This window comes from Nerophis ophidion, linkage group LG14 (genome assembly GCF_033978795.1).
Source record: "Nerophis ophidion isolate RoL-2023_Sa linkage group LG14, RoL_Noph_v1.0, whole genome shotgun sequence".
Classification (NCBI taxonomy): Eukaryota; Metazoa; Chordata; class Actinopteri; order Syngnathiformes; family Syngnathidae; genus Nerophis; species Nerophis ophidion.
Genome location: NC_084624.1, coordinates 19386470 through 19409519, shown reverse-complemented (window position 1 = coordinate 19409519; position 23050 = coordinate 19386470). Strand labels below are relative to the sequence as shown.

The 23050-nt window shown below is 41.6% G+C and overlaps 1 protein-coding gene across 1 annotated transcript in view; it reads right to left on the bottom strand.

Moving 5' to 3' along the window:
• The window catches only part of eif2b3 (eukaryotic translation initiation factor 2B, subunit 3 gamma), a 133034-nt gene that overhangs the window by 21938 nt on the left and 88046 nt on the right, over window positions 1-23050 (bottom strand). Inside the window, exons 6-7 of the mRNA XM_061920059.1 lie at window positions 14273-14362; window positions 11541-11665 (exon numbers count right to left, since the gene is read on the bottom strand). Coding sequence (XP_061776043.1) covers window positions 11541-11665; window positions 14273-14362 — 215 coding nt within the window. The remainder of the gene's footprint in view (window positions 1-11540; window positions 11666-14272; window positions 14363-23050) is intronic.

Below are 23050 nucleotides of genomic sequence, written 5' to 3'. Positions count from 1 at the left end.
AAGGTGTCGGATGTACATGTCCTTGTGTACAGTGAGACCAGTTTTTTTGTAAAGACGTTCAAGTTGGCGTCTCTTTGTTTTTAACTTGCGGAGTGTGGGAGTAAACCAGGGTGCAGAGTTGGTGAAAGATACAATTCTGATATTTTCCGGAGCCAGCATGTCCAGTAGATGATGAAGATTATTGTTGTAGTAGGTGACCAGTTAATCGGGAGAGGAAAGAGAGTCAGTGTCGGGGAGGCTGTCAATGGCGGTGGAAAGAGTGTCGAGTTGATGTCCTTGATTTTGCGAAAACAGATATTGCGGGTAAAGGTAACTGTAGAAAAACTTAATTTTATAGTAAAAGATACTAGCATGTGATCGGAGTAAGGTAGTGAATTGGAAGTTGTATTAACAACATTTACACCTGAACAGCAAACCAAATCAAGTGTGTGTCCTTTACTGTGGGTAGGGAAGTTGATGTACTGCTGCAGACCAAAGCTTTGAAGATAGGATGAAAGGTCACTGGCGATTGTACTGTTGGTGTTGTCCATGTGAAAATTAAAATCCCCAAGCAGTACAATATTAGGGGAGAGTGAAGAGAGATGAGCAATAAAAGCAGCAAAATCACTAATAAAATCTTTGTTGTATTTTGGTGGTCGGTAGACAGTAGCAATGATTGTGGGAGTAGGTCCAGATAGCTGCAAAACTGTGCTTTCAAAGGAGGAAAAAGGCAGTAGAGGCCACCGGTGAGATTTTCCACTTCTCGCGATAGATCATCGCGAGACCTCCTCCACGACCAGTGGCGCGAGGTTTGGAAGTGTAAACAAACCCGGGAGGAGTCGCGCTATTAAGGTCTGTGTAATCATTGAGGTGTTGCAATGTTTCTGTTAGGCAAATGAAGTCCAGTTTATGGTCAGCCAGGAGATCCTGGACGAGATGTCCTTTACCTGTGAGTGAGCGGATGTTAAGAAGACCGAAGTTTGCATGAGCGCTGTCATTTTGATGTTTTGGGTTAGCCGACCTAACTTTGCGATCGACGCCCCGACCAATGTTCCGTGGCGGGCGAAGAGTTTTGGAGCAAATGGATTTTATTGGCGTGTTGTTACTGAGCTGGTGATTTCTGCGGGACCCACGGTGGATGTATCTTCGTTTAGGCTGGTAGGCTATGTCCGGATGGAGATGAAGAGTCATTGGCTGTGAACGACACAGCCCAGAACGGAGTCGCAGGAGGTCGGCAGCAGAATATTGGATGAGAGCAGTCACCGGAGAGTGGACGTGGGTCAAAAAAATTCACATCAGCGGGATCAAAACATTTGAACATTTGAACCGGTCATCCACCGGATATAGTTCCAAGATGGCGGCGCCCGGACGGGCTGCGACCTCGAGGGGCTCTTGCTAAAGATGGAACATTTGGCAGAAATACCGGACAATTCTACAAACTTTATGGCTGGCTCACATCGTGGTCACGTACGACCGCCAGACACTTCTGGATGTGGACATATCGGGCCGTTTTGGACTGATAGACGCGTGCGTGCTAAACGTGCTAACTAGCACGGGAATACGTCGGCGGCTACATCCAGCGGCCTGTGAAGCAGGGGAGTCTAGTAGCAGCGGGGGCCGTCTACGGAGCAGACGCCAGCGGTAGGTTCGGAAACGCGGATGTCGAGCGGGGCTAAAAACAAAGCAGAAGGCTAATCCCCACAGAACACCACTTCCCTCCATCCTGAAGACGGATTTAAATGGAAAATGCGAGACTACTGGTCTGGGTAAGGAGTCAGTTAAATTAGAACACGTTTTTTCTGCTTTGAGTGTTTCAGAGTTGGACATGTGTTTTACCGAGGTGGCTAACTATGATGCGTGCAATTTATCAAAGCAACAAACAAACAATCAGAAAATCCCCGTTACTGAGGTGGCTAACCATGATGCGTGCAGTTTATCAAAGCAACAAACAAACAATCGGAAAATCCCCGTTACTGAGGTGGCTAACCATGATGCGTGCAGTTTATCAAAGCAACAATCAAACAATCGGAAAATTCCTGTCGTATCAATTCCTAGATATGGTCGTAACTATACTAAATGCACTGTGCATAATAAACACAACATTATTAATATTGCTACTACAGATAATTTGATCAAAAACTCCCTAAAACAGCCCATTACCTATAATATAGGTTTTTTAAACATAAGATCATTGTCTCCCAAAATGTTATTAGTTAATGATATTATCAGAGACAACAATCTTAACGTCATCGGTCTCAGCGAAACCTGGCTTAAACCAATCGACTTTTTTGCGCTAAATGAGGCATGTCCTCCTAACTTTACACATGCGCATATTGCCCGTCCGCTTAAAGGGGGTGGGGGGGGTCGCACTAATATACAACGAAAACTTTAACCTTAGTCCTAACATAAATAATAAATATAAATCGTTTGAGGTGCTTACTATGAGGTCTGTCACACCGCTGCCTCTACACCTGGCTGTTATCTACCGCCCCCCAGGGCCCTATTCGGACTTTATCAATGAATTCTCAGAGTTCGTTGCTGATCTAGTGACACACGCCGATAATATAATCATAATGGGGGACTTTAATATCCATATGAATACCCCATCGGACCCACCGTGCGTAGCGCTCCAGACTGTAATTGATAGCTGTGGTCCCACACAAATAATAAATGAACCCACGCATCGCAACGGTAATACGATGGACCTAGTGCTTGTCAGGGGTATCGCCGTTTCCAAAGTTACGATACTTACTCCGGTATACTAAAGTATTGTCAGATCATTACCTTATAAAATTCGAGGTTCAGACGCATGTTCGTCAAACTAATAATAATAATAACTGCTATAGCGGCCGCAACATTAATACGGCCACAACGACAACTCTTGCTGACCTACTGCCCTCGGTAATGGCACCATTCCCAAAGTATGTGGGCTCTATTGATAACCTCACTAACAACTTTAACGACGCCCTGCGCGAAACCATTGATAACATAGCACCGCTAAAGTTAAAAAAGGCTCCAAAAAAGCGCTCCCCGTGGTTTGCAGAAGAAACTAGAGCTCAGAAATTATTATGTAGAAAGCTGGAACGCAAATGGCGCACGACTAAACTTGAGGTGCACCATCAAGCATGGAGTGATGGTTTAATAACTTATAAACGCATGCTTACCTTAGCTAAAGCTAAATATTACTCAAATCTCATCCACCGTAATAAAAACGATCCTAAATTTTTGTTTAGTACGGTAGCATCGCTAACCCAACAAGGGACCCCTTCCAGTAGCTCAACCCACTCAGCTGATGACTGTATGCAATTCTTTAGTACGAAAATTGAAGTCATTAGAAAGGAGATTAAAGACAATGCGTCCCAGCTACAACGGGGTTCGATTAACACTGATACGATGGTATATACGGCGGATACTGCCCTCCAAAATAGTTTCTCTCGTTTTGAGGAAATAACATTAGAGGAATTGTTACAACGTGTAAATGGAATAAAACAGACAACATGTTTACTTGACCCTCTTCCTGGGAAACTGATCAAGGAGCTCTTTGTATTATTAGGTCCATCAGTGCTAAATATTATAAACTTATCACTCTCCTCGGGCACTGTTCCCCTAGCATTCAAAAAAGCGGTTATTCATCCTCTTCTTAAAAGACCTAACCTCGATCCTGACCTCATGGTAAACTACCGACCGGTGTCTCACCTTCCCTTTATTTCAAAAATCCTTGAAAAAATTGTTGCGGAGCAGTTAAATTAACACTTAGCGTCTAACAATCTATGTGAAACCTTTCAATCCGGTTTCAGGGCAAATCACTCCACGGAGACAGCCCTCGCAAAAATGACTAATGATCTATTGCTAACGATGGATTCTGATGCGTCATCTATGTTGCTGCTCCTCGATCTTAGCGCTGCTTTCGATACCGTCGATCATAATATTTTATTAGAACGTATCAAAACACGAATTGGTATGTCAGACTTAGCCCTGTTTTGGTTTAACTCTTATCTTACTGATAGGATGCAGTGTGTCTCCCATAAAAATGTGACCTCGGACTACGTTAAGGTAACGTGTGGAGTTCCCCAGGGTTCGGTCCTTGGCCCTGCACTCTTCAGCATCTACATGCTGCCGCTAGGTGACATCATACGCAAATACGGTTTTAGCTTTCACTGTTATGCTGATGACACCCAACTCTACATGCCCCTAAAGCTGACCAACACGCCGGATTGTAGTTGGCTGGAGGCGTGTCTTAATGAAATTAAACAATGGATGTCCGCTAACTTTTTGCAACTCAACGCCAAAAAGACGGAAATGCTGATTATCGGTCCTGCTAGACACCGAACTCTATTTAATAATACAACTCTAACATTTGACAACCAAACAATCAAACAAGGCGACACAGTAAAGAATCTGGGTATTATCTTCGACCCAACTCTCTCCTTTGAGGCACACATTAAAAGCGTTACTAAAACGGCCTTCTTTCATCTCTGTAATATCGCTAAAATTCGCTCCATTCTGTCCACTAAAGACGCTGAGATCATTATCCATGCGTGTGTTACGTCTCATCTCGATTACTGTAACGTATTATTTTCGGGTCTCCCCATGTCTAGCATTAAAAGATTACAGTTGGTACAAAATGCGGCTGCTAGACTTTTGACAAGAACAAGAAAGGTTTGATCACATTACGCCTGTACTGGCTCACCTGCACTGGCTTCCTGTGCACTTAAGATGTGACTTTAAGGTTTTACTACTTACGTATAAAATACTACACGGTCTAGCTCCATCCTATCTTGCCGATTGTATTGTACCATATGTCCCGGCAAGAAATCTGCGTTCAAAGGACTCCGGCTTGTTAGTGATTCCCAAAGCCCCAAAAATGTCTGCGGGCTATAGAGCGTTTTCCGTTCGGGCTCCAGTACTCTGGAATGCCCTCCCGGTAACAGTTCGAGATGCCACCTCAGTAGAAGCATTTAAGTCTCACCTTAAAACTCATTTGTATACTCTAGCCTTTAAATAGACTCCCTTTTTAGACCAGTTGATCTGCCGTTTCTTTTCTTTTTCTTCTATGTCCCACTCTCCCTTGTGGAGGGGGTCCGGTCCGATCCGGTGGCCATGTACTGCTTGCCTGTGTATCGGCTGGGGACATCTCTGCGCTGCTGATCCGCCTCCGCCTGGGATGGTTTCCTGCTGGCTCAGCTGTGAACGGGACTCTCGCTGCTGTGTTGGATCCGCTTTGGACTGGACTCTCGCGACTGTGTTGGATCCATAGTGGATTGAACTTTCACAGTATCATGTTAGACCCGCTCGACATCCATTGCGTTCCTCCTCTCTAAGGTTTTCATAGTCATCATTGTCACCGACGTCCCACTGGGTCATTATTGTCACCGATGTCCCACTGGGTGTGAGTTTTCCTTGCCCTTATGTGGGCCTACCGAGGATGTCGTGGTGGTTTGTGCAGCCCTTTGAGACACTAGTGATTTAGGGCTATATAAGTAAACATTAATTGATTGATTGATCCACATTGTGGCGGCAAACGAGAAGTGGCGTTGTTCGCCAAACTCCGATGATCAGCAGGTGAGGAATTTTTTCAGATTATCATGACAAGATAATCAGTTAAAAGTGAGCATGTGCCAGTGCATAATGAGTCAAAAAAGTAATTTCAAGAGCACTGAAAACAACTTAAGGCAAGACATAAAGCCGATGAGGAGCGGCAGCAACACGCGCCAGCGTTCACTCAACCTAATCTAACATAATACTTCGAAGACCTCCTCAATCCCACCAACACATCTTCCTATGAGGAAGCAGTGCCTGGGGAATCTGTGGTGGGCTCTCTTATTTCTGGGGCTGAGGTTGCTGAGGTAGTTAAAAAGCTCCTCAGTGGAAATGCCCCGGGGGTGGATGAGATCCGCCCGGAGTTCCTTGAGGCTCTGGATGCTGTGGGACTGTCTTGGTTGACAAGACTCTGCAGCATCGCGTGGACATCCGGGGCGGTACCTCTGGATTGGCAGACCGGGGTGTTGGTTCCTCTCTTTAAGAAGGGGAAGCGAAGGGTTTGTTCCAACTATTGTGGGATCACACTCCTCTGCCTTCCCGGTAGAGTTTATTCAGGTGTACTGGATGGGAGCCTACGTCGGATAGTCGAACCTCGGATTCAGGAGAAACAGTGTGGTTTTTGTCCTGGTCGTGGAACTGTGGACCATCTCTATACTCTCTCCAGGGTCCTTGAGGGTGCATGGGAGTTTGCCCATGCACTTTGTGCTTTGTGGACTTGGAGAAAGCATTCGCCCGTCTGATTGTGGCCGTCCGCTCCCTGTACGATCAGTGTCAAAGCTTGGTCCGCATCGCCAGCAGTAAGTCGGACACGTTTCCAGTGAGGGTTGCTGACGTGGGCGGAGTCAGAGGCGTGGCAGGCGGCTCGTCTGCCTGCATGGGCGGAGTCAAAAAGCGTGGCAGGCGGCTCGTCTGCCGGCGTGGGCGGAGTCAAGAGGCCTGGCAGACGGCTAGCCTGCCGGTGTGGGCGGAGTCAAAGGAGCAGGTGTATGCAAAACCACTACCGAGCCAGACTGTTCTTCACTCTCCAGTTTTTTCAGCACCTTCTGGTACCACTCCTCCATCCATGTTGCAATGTACATCTCTGGACGGTGCTGTGTGCTTTGCAGCACTGCAGCAGGAGGTGGAGAGGGTGGCGTTTGCATGCCCACCAGGGTTGATGGTGGCATCAGAGTGGCAGGCGGAGAGTCTGTAGCAATGGTTGGAGTCAGAGGAGCAGGCGTCCGGGTTGTCGACGTGACAGGAGCCAGAGGAGCAAGCGTCTAATCTGACATGATCGGCAGGGCCAGAGGTGTAGGTGGCTGCAGGACTGAACAGGACTGTCCCTCCCACTCCAACTCCTTCAGCACCCCCTGGTACCATTCGTCCATCCACTCTGTGCTGTACTTCTACTTGTTTTGAGGCACTGGAGCAGGAAGTGGGGCCGAAGCAGACAGCGCCCCCACTGGAGGAGAGGGTGGCAGCAACCTCAGTGGAAGGAGGTCCGCTTGCTCCGCCGACACGCTACCAGCACTGGCCCCCACCCTCAGGAAGCAGATTCCAGATGCTAGATGGAGCTGGTGGTGGGAACGCTTGTGCGGGTATAGGGGAGCAAAGAGCACAGAAGGGAGGAGAAACCGCACAGGAAGAGCCTGGTAGTCAACGTTGGGGGAAACGTCTTGTACCTCTTGTGTGCATCCGTTGCGCCGGACCGCTGCCTTCGCGTCCCAGGTGGTGTGACGTCACCGCGCGACAGGCACAAGTCTTGGCGGCACTTGATGAGATCCCAAGCATTGTATACAACGGAAAGGTGGGAGTTGATCAAATCAGAATTAAGCTGACAGGTTGATGGAAACGTAGTGGATCCTGACTTGGTCGGGTGAAGGAAAGATGCCTGGGGGTAAAGTGCTGAGGAGGACGTCCGGGTAGCTTGCGAGTGGGGAAGGAAGCGCCTTTCTGCGTCCGTCAACCTCGCCAGAAGTTGGCCCCATGCCACTATAGCGTTGGAAGGGAGATCTTCTTCTGACAGCTCCGCTTCGTCCTCGCACTCCCATGGCCGGGCGTCCACTCTGAGCTCCAGGAGGATATCTTGCTTGTCCTTGTCGGACAGGAACACTTCGTCTGGCTGGGTTTATCTGTTATGTCCAGGGGGGCGCATTGCTGCTCTGGTAGCGTTCCTTCCAACTCAGGAGACAAGCAGGAGAACCGTGCAGGTAAGATTAAGGTTTTTTTAATGAATTAAACGCAGGACAAAAATACAAAACTGAGGATACTAGCAAGAGTGGAGCAAAAAAACCCACAAAAGGGTGAGAAACGAGGAATGCTAAAGTGTCCAAAATCACTACAGCGTGGAGAAAAAACAGGAGAATATAAATGTTGCCTATAGCAAACATTGACCCAGCAACTACTGCTGGGTGAGAGGAAACTATAAAGGGGAGTGATTAACCAAAACACCTGGTGGGAACACTAATTGCAAATCTAAGACAGGTGAGGAGAATCAGTGCCCATGGAAACCAACAGAAAACAGGGAAAGACGGTGGCCCCAGGAAACAGACTAAAACAGAAAAACTACCAAACATAAATCATACCATAAACCAGGTAACGGATAATGACAGAAATTTTACTAATCAACCTTGATAAGACACACCTGTGAAGTGAAAACCATTTCAGGTGACTACCTACTGAAGCTCAAGGAGAAAATGCCAGAAGTGTGCGAAAAAGTAATAAGAGCAAATGGTGGCTATTTAGAAGAAACTAGAATATAAAACACGTTTTCAGTTTTTTCACCTTTTTTTGTTAAGTACATAACTCCTCATGTGTCATTCATAGTTTTGATGCCTTCATATAAATATATATATATTTGAAGTTTCTGTGGCTTGTCCGTTATACAGTGCTCAATACTGGGGTAGAGTGGAATATACGTTAAGTCAGGAAAAAAAAACAGAGGCTATTTCATCCCTACAAGCCTGTTTCGCATGTTTCCCTGATTTTATAAATAAAATAAATATAAAATCCCCTGATGAGCAGGGAAACATGCGAAACAGGCTTGTAGAGATGAAATAACCTCTGTGTTTTTCCTGACCTAATATATATATATATATATATATATATATATATATATATATATATGAACCGAACCGTGACCTCCGAACCGAGGTACGTACCGAACCGAAATTTTTGTGTACCGTTACACCCCTAATATATAGATGTATATATGTATACATATATACATATACGGTGGGAGAGGGGTTAGTGCGTCTGCCTCACAATACGAAGTTCCTGCAGTCCTGGGTTCAAATCCAGGCTCGGGATCCTTCTGTGTGGAGTTTGCATGTTCTCCCCGTGAATGCGTGGGTTCCCTCCGGGTACTCCGGCTTCCTCCCACTTCCAAAGACATGCACCTGGGGATAGGTTGATTGCCAACACTAAATTGGCCCTAGTGTGTGAATGTGAGTGTGAATGTTGTCTGTCTATCTGTGTTGGCCCTACGATGAGGTGGCGGCTTGTCCAGGGTGTACCCTGCCTTCCGCCCGATTGTAGCTGAGATAGGCGCCAGCGCCCCCCGCGACCCCGAAAGGGAATAAGCGGTAAAAAATGGATGGATGGATGGATGGATGGATGTATATATATATATATATATATATATATATATATATATATATATATATATATATATATATATATATATATATATATATATATATATGTATATTTTCGGTACAGTAAGAAAACAACAAAATATACATTTTTTGATTATTTATTTAACAAATTTGCTAAACCTTCTACCAAAAACATTTTTCTTAGTAGAATATTTGATGTGAAGTAATCAGAAACTTGGATAGGTCAAAAATTCATAATAACATTGAATTTGTTTCAATATTATGTTTTGAGCATTGACAGTTTGAAAGAAAAAAAAACAGCTTTGTTTCATTAGTCAACGTTGCAACTTTTTCTAAATTACATTTAGTCTTTAAGCTTTTTTATTTCACTTTTGTTTATGTTTTTGTTTATTTTATTAATATTTTTAGAATGTGTCGTGGGCCTTTAAACATTAGCTGTGGGCTGCAAATGGCCTCCGGGGCACAGGTTTGACCCCCCTACTATTGATAACAAAAAATTAAAACTGATAAATCTATGGCGACACATGCGCATTTATCTTAACTCTCTCGCTCTCTCTGTCTCCCCTCCCTCACGAATGTTGCTGCCCTGCGCCACTTTTTTGGGGGTTTTTAACCCCTTCCTAACCCTGAACGTACATTGAAAATACACGCAACCATTAACTTAAAATGCCGGACATTTGAGGCATTTAAGAAACTCCACCTGGACAGCTCCGCAAAGAGGACATATCCCGTGAAAAGAGGTGTGGTCAGTATATCATATACCTTGATTGCTGCTAGCATGCCGTGTGTTGTTTTTATTTTACTGAAACGTTTATTAGTAGATTGCACAGTACAGTACATATTCCGTACAATTGACCGATAAATGGTAACACCCGAATAAGTTTTTCAACTTGTTTAAGTCGGGGTCCACGTAAATCAATTCATGGTGCCTCGGTGTGCCTTGTTTACACAACCTGCGGTGCGCTACTTAATATCTCCGTGACATTCGGTTCACCTCCGAACCGAACCGAAACCACCGTACCGAAACGGTTCAATACAAATACATGTACCGTTACACCCCTAATATATATATATATATATATATATATATATATATATATATATATATATATATATATATATATATATATATATGTATATATACACATCATTTCTGGTTGTATTATTTTATATATATATATTATTTGAATCTGGGTACTCAGGCTTCCTCCCACCTCCAAAGACATGCACCTGGGGTTAGGCTCCTCCCACCTCCAAAGACACACACCAGGGCATAGGCTCCTCCCACCTCCAAAGACATGCACCATGGGATAGGCTCCTACCACCTCCAAAGACATGCACCTGTGGATAGGCCCCTCCCACCTCCAAAAACATACACCTTGGGATAGGCCCCTTCCACCTCCAAAAACATGCACCTGGGGATAGGGTGATTGTCAACACTAAATGATCCTTAGTGTGTGAATGTGAGTGTGAATGTTGTCTATCTGTGTTGGCCCTGCAATGAGGTGGACACTTGGTCAGGGTGTACCTCACCTTCCGCTTGTGTGCAGCTGGGATAAGCTCCAGGACCCCCGCGACACCGTAAAGGACATGCAGTAGAAAATGGATGTATGGATATTATTTGGCATCTAATTGATAATAACACCATTCTAAAACGGGTTATAAAGGCTCCTCATTTGGCTGCATATTGCATAATTTCTGGTTGTATTATTTTGTCAAAACTATTAAAAACTTACTTGCGAATTTTCTGTTAATAGTCGGGTATTTTCTGTTTCAACATGGTTCTATCTACACTTCAAATAAGATGTGATAAATAACTTTTTTGTCTGTTGCTTCGATACTTTACATTTAGTTTTGGGACATACTATAAATTTGGGAAATGACCCAATCCCAAGTAGTCACAGGGGTAGTATTGGCCATACCAATGCTGATTACTGATATTTAAAAATGTCAAGACCATAATCAGTTATTGCTGTATCAGTTTTAGTCTGTATCGCCCAAGCCCTACATGTAAGAAATATTTTGCCGCATGGAGGTGACAAATGTTGACTTAAAAGTGACTTTGCACTGTGGAAAGAAGTAAGCAGTGTTCATTGGCTTTGCAGGACACAGAATGTATAAAATGGACATTATGCAACCTTATAATGGTAATATTTTGGTTGTTTTTACATTGTGATGGATTGCGGTAAACTGAGTAAATAAAAAGTCGAAATAAAAAATCACAACTGGTATGAATCCAATCCATTTTTGTCGATCTCCGTTGCCATATTTTTCAATGACGATGCAACACTTTGTGGCAGTCATTTGGGTGTTTAGTTCATGAGAAACACCAAAGTAACTTTTCTGGTTTCCACGCAGGGACATGTAATGCAACTCAATATCTTTGGAGCAGCATTAATGTTGCTCTTTGTGTGTGATGCTCACCACTGTCACTCTTCTTTTGGCTCTGCTCTTCAGTGTCATCTTTGGATTTTGGATTGCTCCTCGTTTTGGAAAACTGCTTGCGCACCAGATATGGTACTAGCTCACCACGGATTGATGAAATAGCCCTAGAGTAAGTAAGGAGGAAGATAGTTACAGTATGTTTACAATGACAAGTGACTACAGTGATGATTTTTTTTTGCTCATGGGCTCCATACTGTCATGTCATACGTCACATACGTATACGCCCTCGCGGACGGAGCAGAGAAGTAGCGGCATGGGTTACGTCAGGTGTGATGCTAGCGGTAATACGAAAGAAAGAATGTTCAAATCTGGTAACAATTAAAGGAATAATTCATTCCCAAGAAAAAAAGCGTGGGGTCCATCGTCTGGCGGTGGTTTGGCTTGAAGTGGGAATATGCCGAACAGACAACCGTAATTTGTCAAGTGTGGTGCTAAAGCGTTGCTACCAAAGGTATCATTACTGCTAATATGTAGCATCATTTGAAAAGTCACCTGCTAGAGAATGAAAAGTGTTTACTCCGAATGTTAACATCTCCATTCGGTGCCACACACCCACAAACTCATGCACAAAAGTGCACTTTATTAGTTTTAAACTATTGTAGTGGCATTCTGTACAAAATGTGCACTTTAATTTAGTGTTGTTTTGATATGTCATCTTGCACAAAAGTGCACACATAGCTTGTTTTAAAATGTCTCTGACAATCTTGCTCTTTCTGTTTTGAAACGACATGAATGTGTGTGCCACTGCTCAATAACTGTTTAATAAATATAGTTTTGGTCAATTGACTTAGTTGTGATTTCCTTCTCTGCATGAAAGTTTAAAATGTGCAAATATTAATGCAGTATGAACAAGAATGTTTTAATGTAGACACATAGAATCATCATACTGCTGTGATTGTATGTATCAAGTGTTAATTCAAGTCTAAGGCAAAATATCGAGATATATCGCGTATCGCGATATAGCCTACAAAGTAATATCGAGATATTAAAAAAATCATATCAAGCCATATCGCCCAGCCCTACTTTGAAGGTAAAAGTACATTTGTTGACATAAACCAATGGTGTCTGCATTCTGACACCCCTAATGTAGTGTACTACAACATGTAGTGTACTGCAAAATGTACACTTGCAACACTACTCAAGCATGTTTCCTACAAAAAATACATGACTAAAACTATAACCCATTTTTCTATGACTTTATGAGTTTGTAAAGCTGAAATATTTTTCTGCAAAAATATAGAAGTATTCTTTTTTTGTTGTTTTTTAGTCTTGTATGCACTGTGCTGTGTTTCCCTTCAACACCCTCTTGCACCCCTTCACTCTCTCTCTTACTTTAAAGGGAGATTAAATTTCCATCTGAATGACAGGAAAAAACAACAGTTACTCTGTCCATTTCTTTTTAGTGAACAGAGGAAGAAGGTGGAGGGAGAGAAAGAGTGAACATAGGGAGCAAAAAAGAGTGAATTAAAATTATACATAGTGACTGAATATAAAGTGAATATAAAGTGAATATAATGTGAAAACTGTTGCTTTATTTAAATGACTTGGCCGTGTGGGATTAGTGTTGGAAAGGGATTGGATCAAGAGAAGCATGATTTTCTTTAGTGAAGCTGGTTTGAAAAAATGTTTGGCTTTGGAAAAGCACTGCCCGTGTGTCTTTTGGCCCAGCGGTCAAAGGACTAATGTTTGCTGTGCCTACAACCAGCTGACCATGTTCTGATAGATTTCCAGACAGAGAGACATCCTAGCTACACACTGCCATTCTTATTTTTACAATGTTCATTCTTAACAGCAGCATTTGGCACATTTTCCTGTACTTTAAAAATGACTAAGCTCTGCGGAGAACTTTCGTTGAAACAATTATGGAATTACCAAACACCATCCAATAAAACAAGAATGTTGAAACTAATTATTTGATTTGACATGTTGCATCTAAGGAGAGAACAAACAGAGATTAATATTATCTTTTGAGCACTACACAATCATACTTGGAATGAACAAATCAAAACATTTCTATTGAATGAAGACACCTCCTTAACGCACTTGATCATTTCTGAAGCCACTTGGTGCGGAGTGACTATGACACGGCTCCACTCCCGAGGCTAAAGGCCACAAATTAACACCCTGCTAACGGGACTTTTCAAAGCTGTAACCCTCTTTCACATTTGCTTCATATTAAGAGTGTTCACGCCTGGGCACTGTGGCTCTGCTCGTCTGTCATTTTGAATAGTTGGAGACTAACATTTAAGATCAGAAGGTAAATTAAATGCCGTGCTTCTGATTTGTTTACATGACGAGCAGGTGCAGCAACAACTGCAACAAAATGCACACTCCCAGCTGTCCTGCGGGTTTTAAGCAGCCCACATCTTAGGTGCTATCACCCAGAGGGTACTACCAAGCCGTGCACCTGGAAATCCCAAAGTCAAACACCAAATGCCTCAGCGGGAGCTTTCCCCACTCGGCTATTACAATATGGAACAGCCTGTGGTTGTTGGAAACATTAAATAAAGCAGTATTCATGCCTTTAAGAAGAAGCTGAACAAATCCCTCCTCAGTTTGTGACAGTAACCCCTTAAAGCTCAAGGACTTTTAATCATCCAACATATAGTTCATATATACATCTGAGTAGATGGAGATCAGGGAATATATTTGCTTAAAATTGTATCTGCGAAAGCGTGATAAAAAGATACATAAATAAGTGTACAACTCACTTGTTGTCGGTGAGAAAGTCCACCACAGCTTTTTTCATGCAGTAAAGGTGAGCGTCCACCAGGCCTGTTTTAATAAGCATCCTTGGATGTCTGCAGGACAGAGACACAGGGATAGTAAGCATTAGTGATGGACACATCAGCTCATTACTATCTTGCCACCACTTTACTGACTTTTTGGATGATTCAAGTCTGTCTGTTTATTTATATAATGTGAGATGGCAGTTATCAGTAGAAACTAGCTAACAGGTCGACTCGTTTGTGCTTCTGCATGACCAATTGGCACACCCATCCTTTGGGCCAACTTAAGCCTGGTGTAAACTCTGGCGTTGCACCCTCCTCTCCCCGCCTCGCATGTGGAGTAGCCTATGTGCACCTCCCAAAAATTCTATGTTTGTGTTGCCGGCGACGCAGAACCCAGAGCTGTGATTGGTCAGTTTTTGGCGAGGAGAGTTCCGGAACACAGGTGGGTGGACTTTGTGCTTGAAATGGACAAATTATTGAATTAAATGAAACAATTGTGATTAAACATTTGCATTACAACTGATATTGTGTACTTAATATCTCGGTGCGCTCTAAAAATAATTACTGTATGTGTCGCTTTTCAGCGTATTGTTTTGTTGTTTGAGCCTAGCATCACCGGCATTTTTTTCAACTTTTATTGTTAATCTTGTGCTAACAACAGGTTTGATTAAGACACATTATTTCTCGTGCAGACACGTCTTTTTTTCCCACACACAACACTTCTCGATAGTCAATAATCTTCAGGCGCGGCATACTTAAAAACATTTGTGAACTCTTAACATGACCATAGAGATCAACACTAGCATGTGGTTAACTAGCCGTTTTAGTTACAATTACATGTCATGAATGGCTAAATAGCATGGCAGATAAAAATAGCGTCCTCTGCCGCGACTCGTTCAAATGTTAGGTTTATACTGTAAATAAAACTTCCATTAAAAGTAAACTGATGATGGTGAACGATTACTTCAGTGGTTGACGTAATTCACCACAGGATGGAACTATCTAGTCAACAACAGCTGCAGCGTGTTGTGTTGTTGTTGAGCCCAGAAGAACTCCAAATATGACACTCTTTTCAACTTTTATTGTCAATCTTGTGCTAACAGGTTCGATCAAGACACATTATTTCTTGTGCAGACACATATTTTTCTCTCACACACACAACACTTCCCATTCTCCGTCAATAAACTTCAGGTGTGACATACTTAGAAACATTTAAAAAGAACTCAAAATATGACACTCTTTTCAACTTTTATTGTCAATCTTGTGCTAACCACAGGTTCGATCAAGACACGTTTTTTCTCGTGCAGACACGTCTTTTTCTCTCACACACACAACACTTCTCATTCTCCGTCAATAATCTTCAGGTTCGATATACTTAGAAACATTTGTGAACTCTGAACATGACCATAGAGATCAACACTAGCATGTGGTTATCTAACCGTTTTAGTTAGAATTACATGTCCTGAATGGCCAAATAGCATTGCAGATAATAATAGTGTCCTCTGCCGCGACTCGTTCAAAAGTTGGTTTATACTGTAAGTAAAACTTCTATTAAAAGTAAAGTGATGATGGTGAATGATTAGTTCAGTCGTTGACGTCATTCGGCACAGGATGGAAGTATCTAGTCAACAACAGCTGCAGCGTGTTGTGTTGTTGTTGAGCCCAGAAGAACTCAAAATATGACACTCTTTTCAACTTTTATTGTCGATCTTGTGCTAACAACAGGTTTGATTAAGACACATTATTTCTCGTGCAGACACGTATTTTTCTCTCACACACACACAACACTTCCCGTTCTCCGTCAATAAACTTCAGGTGTGACATACTTAGAAACATTTAAAAAGAACTCAAAATATGACACTCTTTTCAACTTTTATTGTCAATCTTGTGCTAACCACAGGTTCGATCAAGACACGTTTTTTCTCGTGCAGACACGTCTTTTTCTCTCACACACACAACACTTCTCATTCTCCGTCAATAATCTTCAGGCACTGTATAATTAGAAACATTTGTGAACTCTGAACATGACCATAGAGATCAACACCAACACATGGTTATCTAACCGTTTAAGTTAAAATTACATGTCCCGAATGGCCAAATAGCATTGCAGATAATAATAGCGTCCTCTGCCGTGACTCGTTCTAAAGTTGGTTTATACTGTAAGTAAAACTTCCATTAAAAGTAAACTGATGATGGTGAATGATTAGTTCAGTGGTTGACAGAAGAACTATAAATCGGGGGGCACGCAAGCAAGAGTCTATTCCGCCAAACAGCTTATCATCAGTTGCATGTCTTTGGAGGGGTGAACCCGGAGAGAATCCACGCAGATATAGGAGAACTTGCAGACTTCACCCAGAAAGACCCCGAGCCTGGGTATTGAACCCAGGACCGTCTGCCCTGTGCCAAGCCCACCTTCTGCACTTGCGTTGCGCTTGGGTACAGACTGGCACACTTGCACTACTCAAACTATTAAGCGTTTCGGAACACAGATTTTTAAATCTGAGTGTTAACCACAAAGAATGTATTTCAAAAATTAAATATATATGTATACAACCATGGATTGAAAAACTTATCCTATTGTCAAAAGAAATGCCAATCCCGCATAATAAGCACAAAGTTCAACAAGAGGGCCGTTTTCCACTGCAGGAACTTTTTAAATGAAATACCCTCTGTGCTTCAACCAAAAATTACCCTTGTAAATAAAGTTCTACCAGGAACTAATTTGGTCCCTCATCACTATGTGGGACTTTGGAAGTTCCTGCAAGAACGTTTGAGGAGTGGGCTGTGCTGTCAAACATTGATTGGTGGAATACAATTGGGGTGTTCCTAAAATTTTGGAGTCAAAATGTAATTCGCCATTACAGTATGCGGGTCGACTTGTTTATTTCTTATTACTCTATTACAGAAGACTTAAAAACAGACAGAATTAACTTTTGAGATGGTTGCAGGAACTTTTGCGGGTAATCTTTGTGCTGAAGACGGCTGATGAATGGAACAATCTTGCAGTGTTTATCTCAGCCTTTGGATTTGAACATATATGAACATTAATGCAGTTCATGAATTTTTAGAAGCTTTATTTCGATACTCAAATCTACGACAAGTGGACAAACTTGTATTTAAAGGTAGAAAAAATGGACATACTTTTTTAAACATGTTTACAGAAGAATACTAAGTATTGAAAGCGGCGTCTCCAGCTGCTCACTTGTGGTTTGAAGATAAATGTGAAGTAGAATAGGCAGTAAATGAGTGGAACAAATGTAAATAACATCAACTGTTCAATATTTACTTCGTTACATGCTGTAACAGTAGTCAGCGACACACCATTTATGTAGTTAATAACCTAAACCCCATGCAAAGGTTGAATCTGTTATGTTGGTGTTTCTATCTCGGCAAAAACACCATTTACAGATTAAATGGATCATAAGGATCTCATGAATTCTTCATTTACTGAGGGGACGGCTTTCTGACTTGGATGAGGGGGACAAAAGTCTAACGGTTTATGAAATATTTGGTACACTGTTTTTTAATAATATCACTTTCTATTTTATTGCTTGGTACTATATTTACTTACACTAAAGTAAGAAGATTTATGACCTAATGCTAACTGTTTATTTACATGGCATCGATGTAGAAACATACCACATCAACTTGAAAAATGCTGTAGAAATACAAACCAGTGGTCTACAAGAAGCCTAGTTTCAGGAATTAAATATTCCAGGACCTTAAAGTTTCTGGTGGAAAAGGTCTTGATGTTATTAACACATGATCTTTCCATAGTGGGCATGTGAATTCAGAGATTAGATGAATTTCTTCATCATATAAATTCCTAGAATTGCAAACTACACTTCACATACAATACCATTCCTCTTACTTTACCCATTTGTCTTGCAGGCTGGGCATGCTCAGATGATGAAAGCCAGACACAGCTATCAGCAGACGTAAAAGTTAAAAGAGCTGTTGTATCTGTCTGTAGTCTTATATCAGCTACCGTAAAGGCCTTTTTACCAAGAGGTATCTGCCGGGTGTCAGTGGGGAGTTTGCACATGTATAAACGTGACACATGTGACATTTACCAAGCCAGAGCCAAAGAAAACCAAGTCATCCTGCAGGCTTCGATAAACAAATTCACCCTCACCCTTTTGTTCCATACCAACACTCTTCTTACTCTGCCTGTTCAACTATTGGATCTTAAAAATAACAACATAGTAGGGTTCGCTTTCTATAAAACAGAAAACACGAGAGCATTTACAATGGACAACAAATCGAATAGACCCCTGCTAAACATTTTCAAGACATTGTAGATGTATATTTAGATTATTTTTGGTTGGAAGCTATTGATTTAAAAAGGTCTGTGTCCAATTAGCAGAGAATAATGAAAAGCAGACATGGTGGTTCACTGTGAAATGATGCTTTGACACGAAAACCTTGATTTTGATTTACAAACAGAACAGAAGAATGTCTGGCTAGTCCTAACTCTTTAGGATGACTGATGCGCTGTGTTTGCAAACTTGACAGGTCGTCTGAGATCTAAGCATTACCACTAATTATGCTGGAAGGCTGCAACATATTTTTGCTGACAACATTTAAAAAAAAGTAGTTTTACACAATATCTCCAATACCAAAAACTAGTAGACAAATGTGGAAACACTACATATGCAAAAATGTGCATGGACTCACAAGCATGTTTTTGCACAAGGAATGAAAATATTTAATTCATTTGAAAAATGCTGTCTTTATTGTTGATCAATTGCACCCTGAAGCAAAGTGGAGTCTAGCAGAAACGCTGTCTCAACTAGTTTAGACTTTTATAGGTATTGACCTTATTCCGTACTGGGTATCCATTTACGTAAAATCACACGGGACATTATTTTAATAGTTTTGTTGGCAGATAGAAAGCTCTGAGAAGTCAGGCTCTGTTTTTCAAAATGCACTAGTTCATTGGATATGCCAGTTAATGATTAGAATTAGCAATTTTACATGTTGATTTCAACTTGGCAATCAAAACTACATCTAAGCTGTATATTTTACAATCAAACAGCTGGTCTGTAATAAGTGCCATACTTACAGTACAAACACTTTGTGGGGCTCAACAAAAGACAGGACAAGCACATTTGACTTAATGGGGTGCATTGGCTCTCATGGTAGAGTGGCCGTGTCAGCAATTTGAGGGTTCCTGGTTTGAATCCAGCTTCTGCCGTGCAATTTGCGGCAAGACACTTCACACTCCTTGCTACTCTGGTCAGCGCCTTGCCTTGCAACTATCAGTGTGTAAATGTAATGTATATATATAAGCGCTCTGGATATTTTGCAAGTAAAGCAAAGCGCTATATAAATACAGACCATTTACTATTTAATGACTGCAGCAACACAAGGTCGGATTGAAATGACTGCACTCTAACATTGCAATCATTACAATTATACAGTTGTCAACTCAGTGGTAAATGAACATTTTATTATTATTGAAGTGTAAAATACTTTTCATTGGTTCTACATTTACAGGAATTGCTTGGATGGAACATTTGATTTTGGTCTATTTATTGTGTCAAAAGAGCAACACACCTTCTGCAAAAATGTGAGTCTTTCCAAAGTTTTTTGAACTGAACTTGTGGGCCACCAGTTGAATAGCCCGAATAATGAAAAACAGAGGACTTGGTTATATAATTCACAAGTTTGGAGCCCAGGGTTCTATGTCCTCGGGTTAAAATGTCAATGCAAGGATCTGCCTATATGATCATAGTAGTCTAAGTTCCTTTGTACAACAGGAGCACTCAAGTCTTTGCTGCAAACAAGTGTTGAACTGAACCTAATGGTGTCAGTCCTAGGTCAGATTAGGCCCTTGAGTCGCAAGTTGAATAGCCCTGCCATATGCTGTCCACTGAAGTTTGTTATTAAAACAAAAACCTCTTAGCTGTTTGACAAGTGCAACTCAGGAGGATCTGTCGGTGACAGATATTTGACAACCAGATGCAATCAATCAAACTGCGTGTGTTCCTCTATGTAACGGTATTTTTGGAAAGTGTAAAACCACATGTGTGCGAGCACAGACAAAGACCTACTCTGTGGGTGTCTTCAATGTATTCATTCATAAGACATTGCCCAGGTGGACTCCGTGACATCACAGACTTGTGTAAGGCTGATACTATGAACAGGTGTTCTTATGATGACAAACAATCAAACATATATCAAAATCAACAAAGAATGTGGTCTGTTTTAATTTCTACAGAGATCAAAAACACTATGCTGTACTGAATCAAAAAGAAAAAGTGTGAGAGGAGCTGCTGTCAGGTATTTTGTTCCTCGGCAGGTTTATGTAATGACTCAAGTTCTACTACAATTCTCAGCCACAGCTCGCTCTAAAACACACAGCATAATGTATAGTTTAGTTGGAAGGTGATGCAACACTGCGGAATGACTGTTAAAACCTTCATTAGTCACCTTGTCTCCGTATAGCCAACACGGCTATTTAGTTATAAAAATACATATGAGTTCCCCCAATGCTAAAATATTCTAATAGATTTTACTGTGAGTCTCAGCTTAAACCACAGATGGTCTACTGCAGGTGGACCAAGGATTTTCTGGCATGCTGATGATCAGGAAACTGGGATTCCTGTAAATACTAGAAAGTCCATCCATCCATCCATTTTCTACCGCTTATTCCCTTTTGGGGTTACAGGAATTCACAGGAATTCACATTGTAGGAATTTTAAAGAATTTATTTGTAAATTATGGTGGAAAATAAGTATTTGGTCAACCATTCAAAGCTCTCACTGACGGAAGGAGGTTTTGGCTCAAAATCTCACGATACATGGCCCCCTTCATTCTTTCCTTAACACGGATCCCCTCAGCAGAAAATCAGCCCCAAAGCATGATGTTTCCACCACCATGCTTCACAGTAGGTATGGTGTTCTTGGGATGCAACTCAGTATTCTTCTTCCTCCAAACACAACGAGTTGAGTTTATACAAAATGTTCTATTTTGGTTTCATCTGACCACATGACATTCTCCCAATCCTCTGCTGTATCATCCATGTGCTCTCTGGCAAACTTCTAACGGGCCTGGACATGCACTGGCTTAAGCAGGAGGACACATCTGGCACTGCAGGATTTGATTCCCTGTCGGCGTAGTGTGTTACTGATGGTAACCTTTGTTACTTTGGTCCCAGCTCTCTGCAGGTCATTCACCAGGTCCCGCCGTGTGGTTCTGGGATTTTTGCTCACCGTTCTCATGATCATTTTGACCCCACCGAATGAGATCTTGCGTGGAGCCCCAGAACGAGGGAGATTATCAGTGGTCTTGTATGTCTTCCATTTTCTGATAATTGCTCCCACAGTTGATTTTTTCACACCAAGCTGCTTGCCTATTGTAGATTTACTCTTCCCAGTCTGGTGCAGGTCTACAAATTATTTTCCTGGTGTCCTTTGACAGCTCTTTGGTTTCGGCCATAGTGGAGTTTGCAGTCTGACTGTTTGAAGCTGTGGACATGTGTCTTTTATACAGATGGCGAGTCAAACAAGTGCCATTATATACAGGTAACGAGTGGAGGACAGAAGAGGTTCTAAAAGAAGAAGTTATAGGTCTGTGAGAGCCAGAGATCTTCCTTGTTTGAAGTGACCAAATACTTATTTTCCACCATAATTTACAAATACATTCTTTAAAATTCCTACAATGTGAATTCCTGGATTTTTTCACATTCTGTCTCTCACAGTTGAAGTGTACCTATGATGAAAATTACAGACCACTGTCATCATTTTAACCGGGAGAACTTGCACAATCGGTGGCTGACTAAATACTTTTTTGCCCCACTATATATCTGCATTCACTAAATTCCTATTGTATTGGAAGGTGCAGCCTGTGAGCTGATTAGGTTTTTAGGTCTTGTGGCCTCATTGCAAACAGATGCAAGCGTGCTTCTTGAGCAACAATCTTGAAAGGTCACTGCACTCATGACGCTTCCAAAAGGAAGTGAACATCTTAACTTGCCCTATAACTGTTTCAAGTGGCTAATGAGAATTTAAGGTCAAATCTCAGTTTTCGTACGGCCCAAGATTGTACGTTAGTTTTTGTACGCCGTCTTGGTTATCATACAGCCCAAGATTGTGCGTAACAAACTTGTCTGTTTACCCACTGATCATTCTGTGGGTTTTGTGCCCAAATTTGTGAACTTTTTTTCCTGTGTGTGACTGCTAAATAAGCCAGCATGAGGCCAAGAAAGTTTGCTAGTGCCAGCATTTTGATAAAGAAGGTGAGAAACACTCTTGAATTCAAGAAACAACTGGTAGTAAAGTACAAAGTTGGCGTCCGTGTCATGCCAACATGCATTTTCAATAAGTGATGTTAAAAATTTTCATTTAACTATTTCATTGGTCATTTGCATATGCTCTTTTGTAAAACTACATGTATTCTCTATAAAATGTGTTTTGTGGTAATAATTTTGGGTATCTGGAACAGACTGATTAGATTCAAATTTCTTCTGTTATCAAATATGTTTTTAAATTGATTACAAATGAAGACAAGGTTTAAATTATCAGTTAATTCAGCTGGATAACAGACTTGATCTTTAAAAAAAAAGAAAAAAATATATACATATTTACACAAATAATAATAATTGAAACAATTATAATACATTTGTTCAAGTATTATGGATAAGATAAGTTTTTAAAACAAGATCATTAACTGTGGGTTATTTGGTCTATAAACGATTAAGGCCAAATACAGTGCACTTCTTGGCTGCAAACCGTAGGACAGGGCTAGTCCATT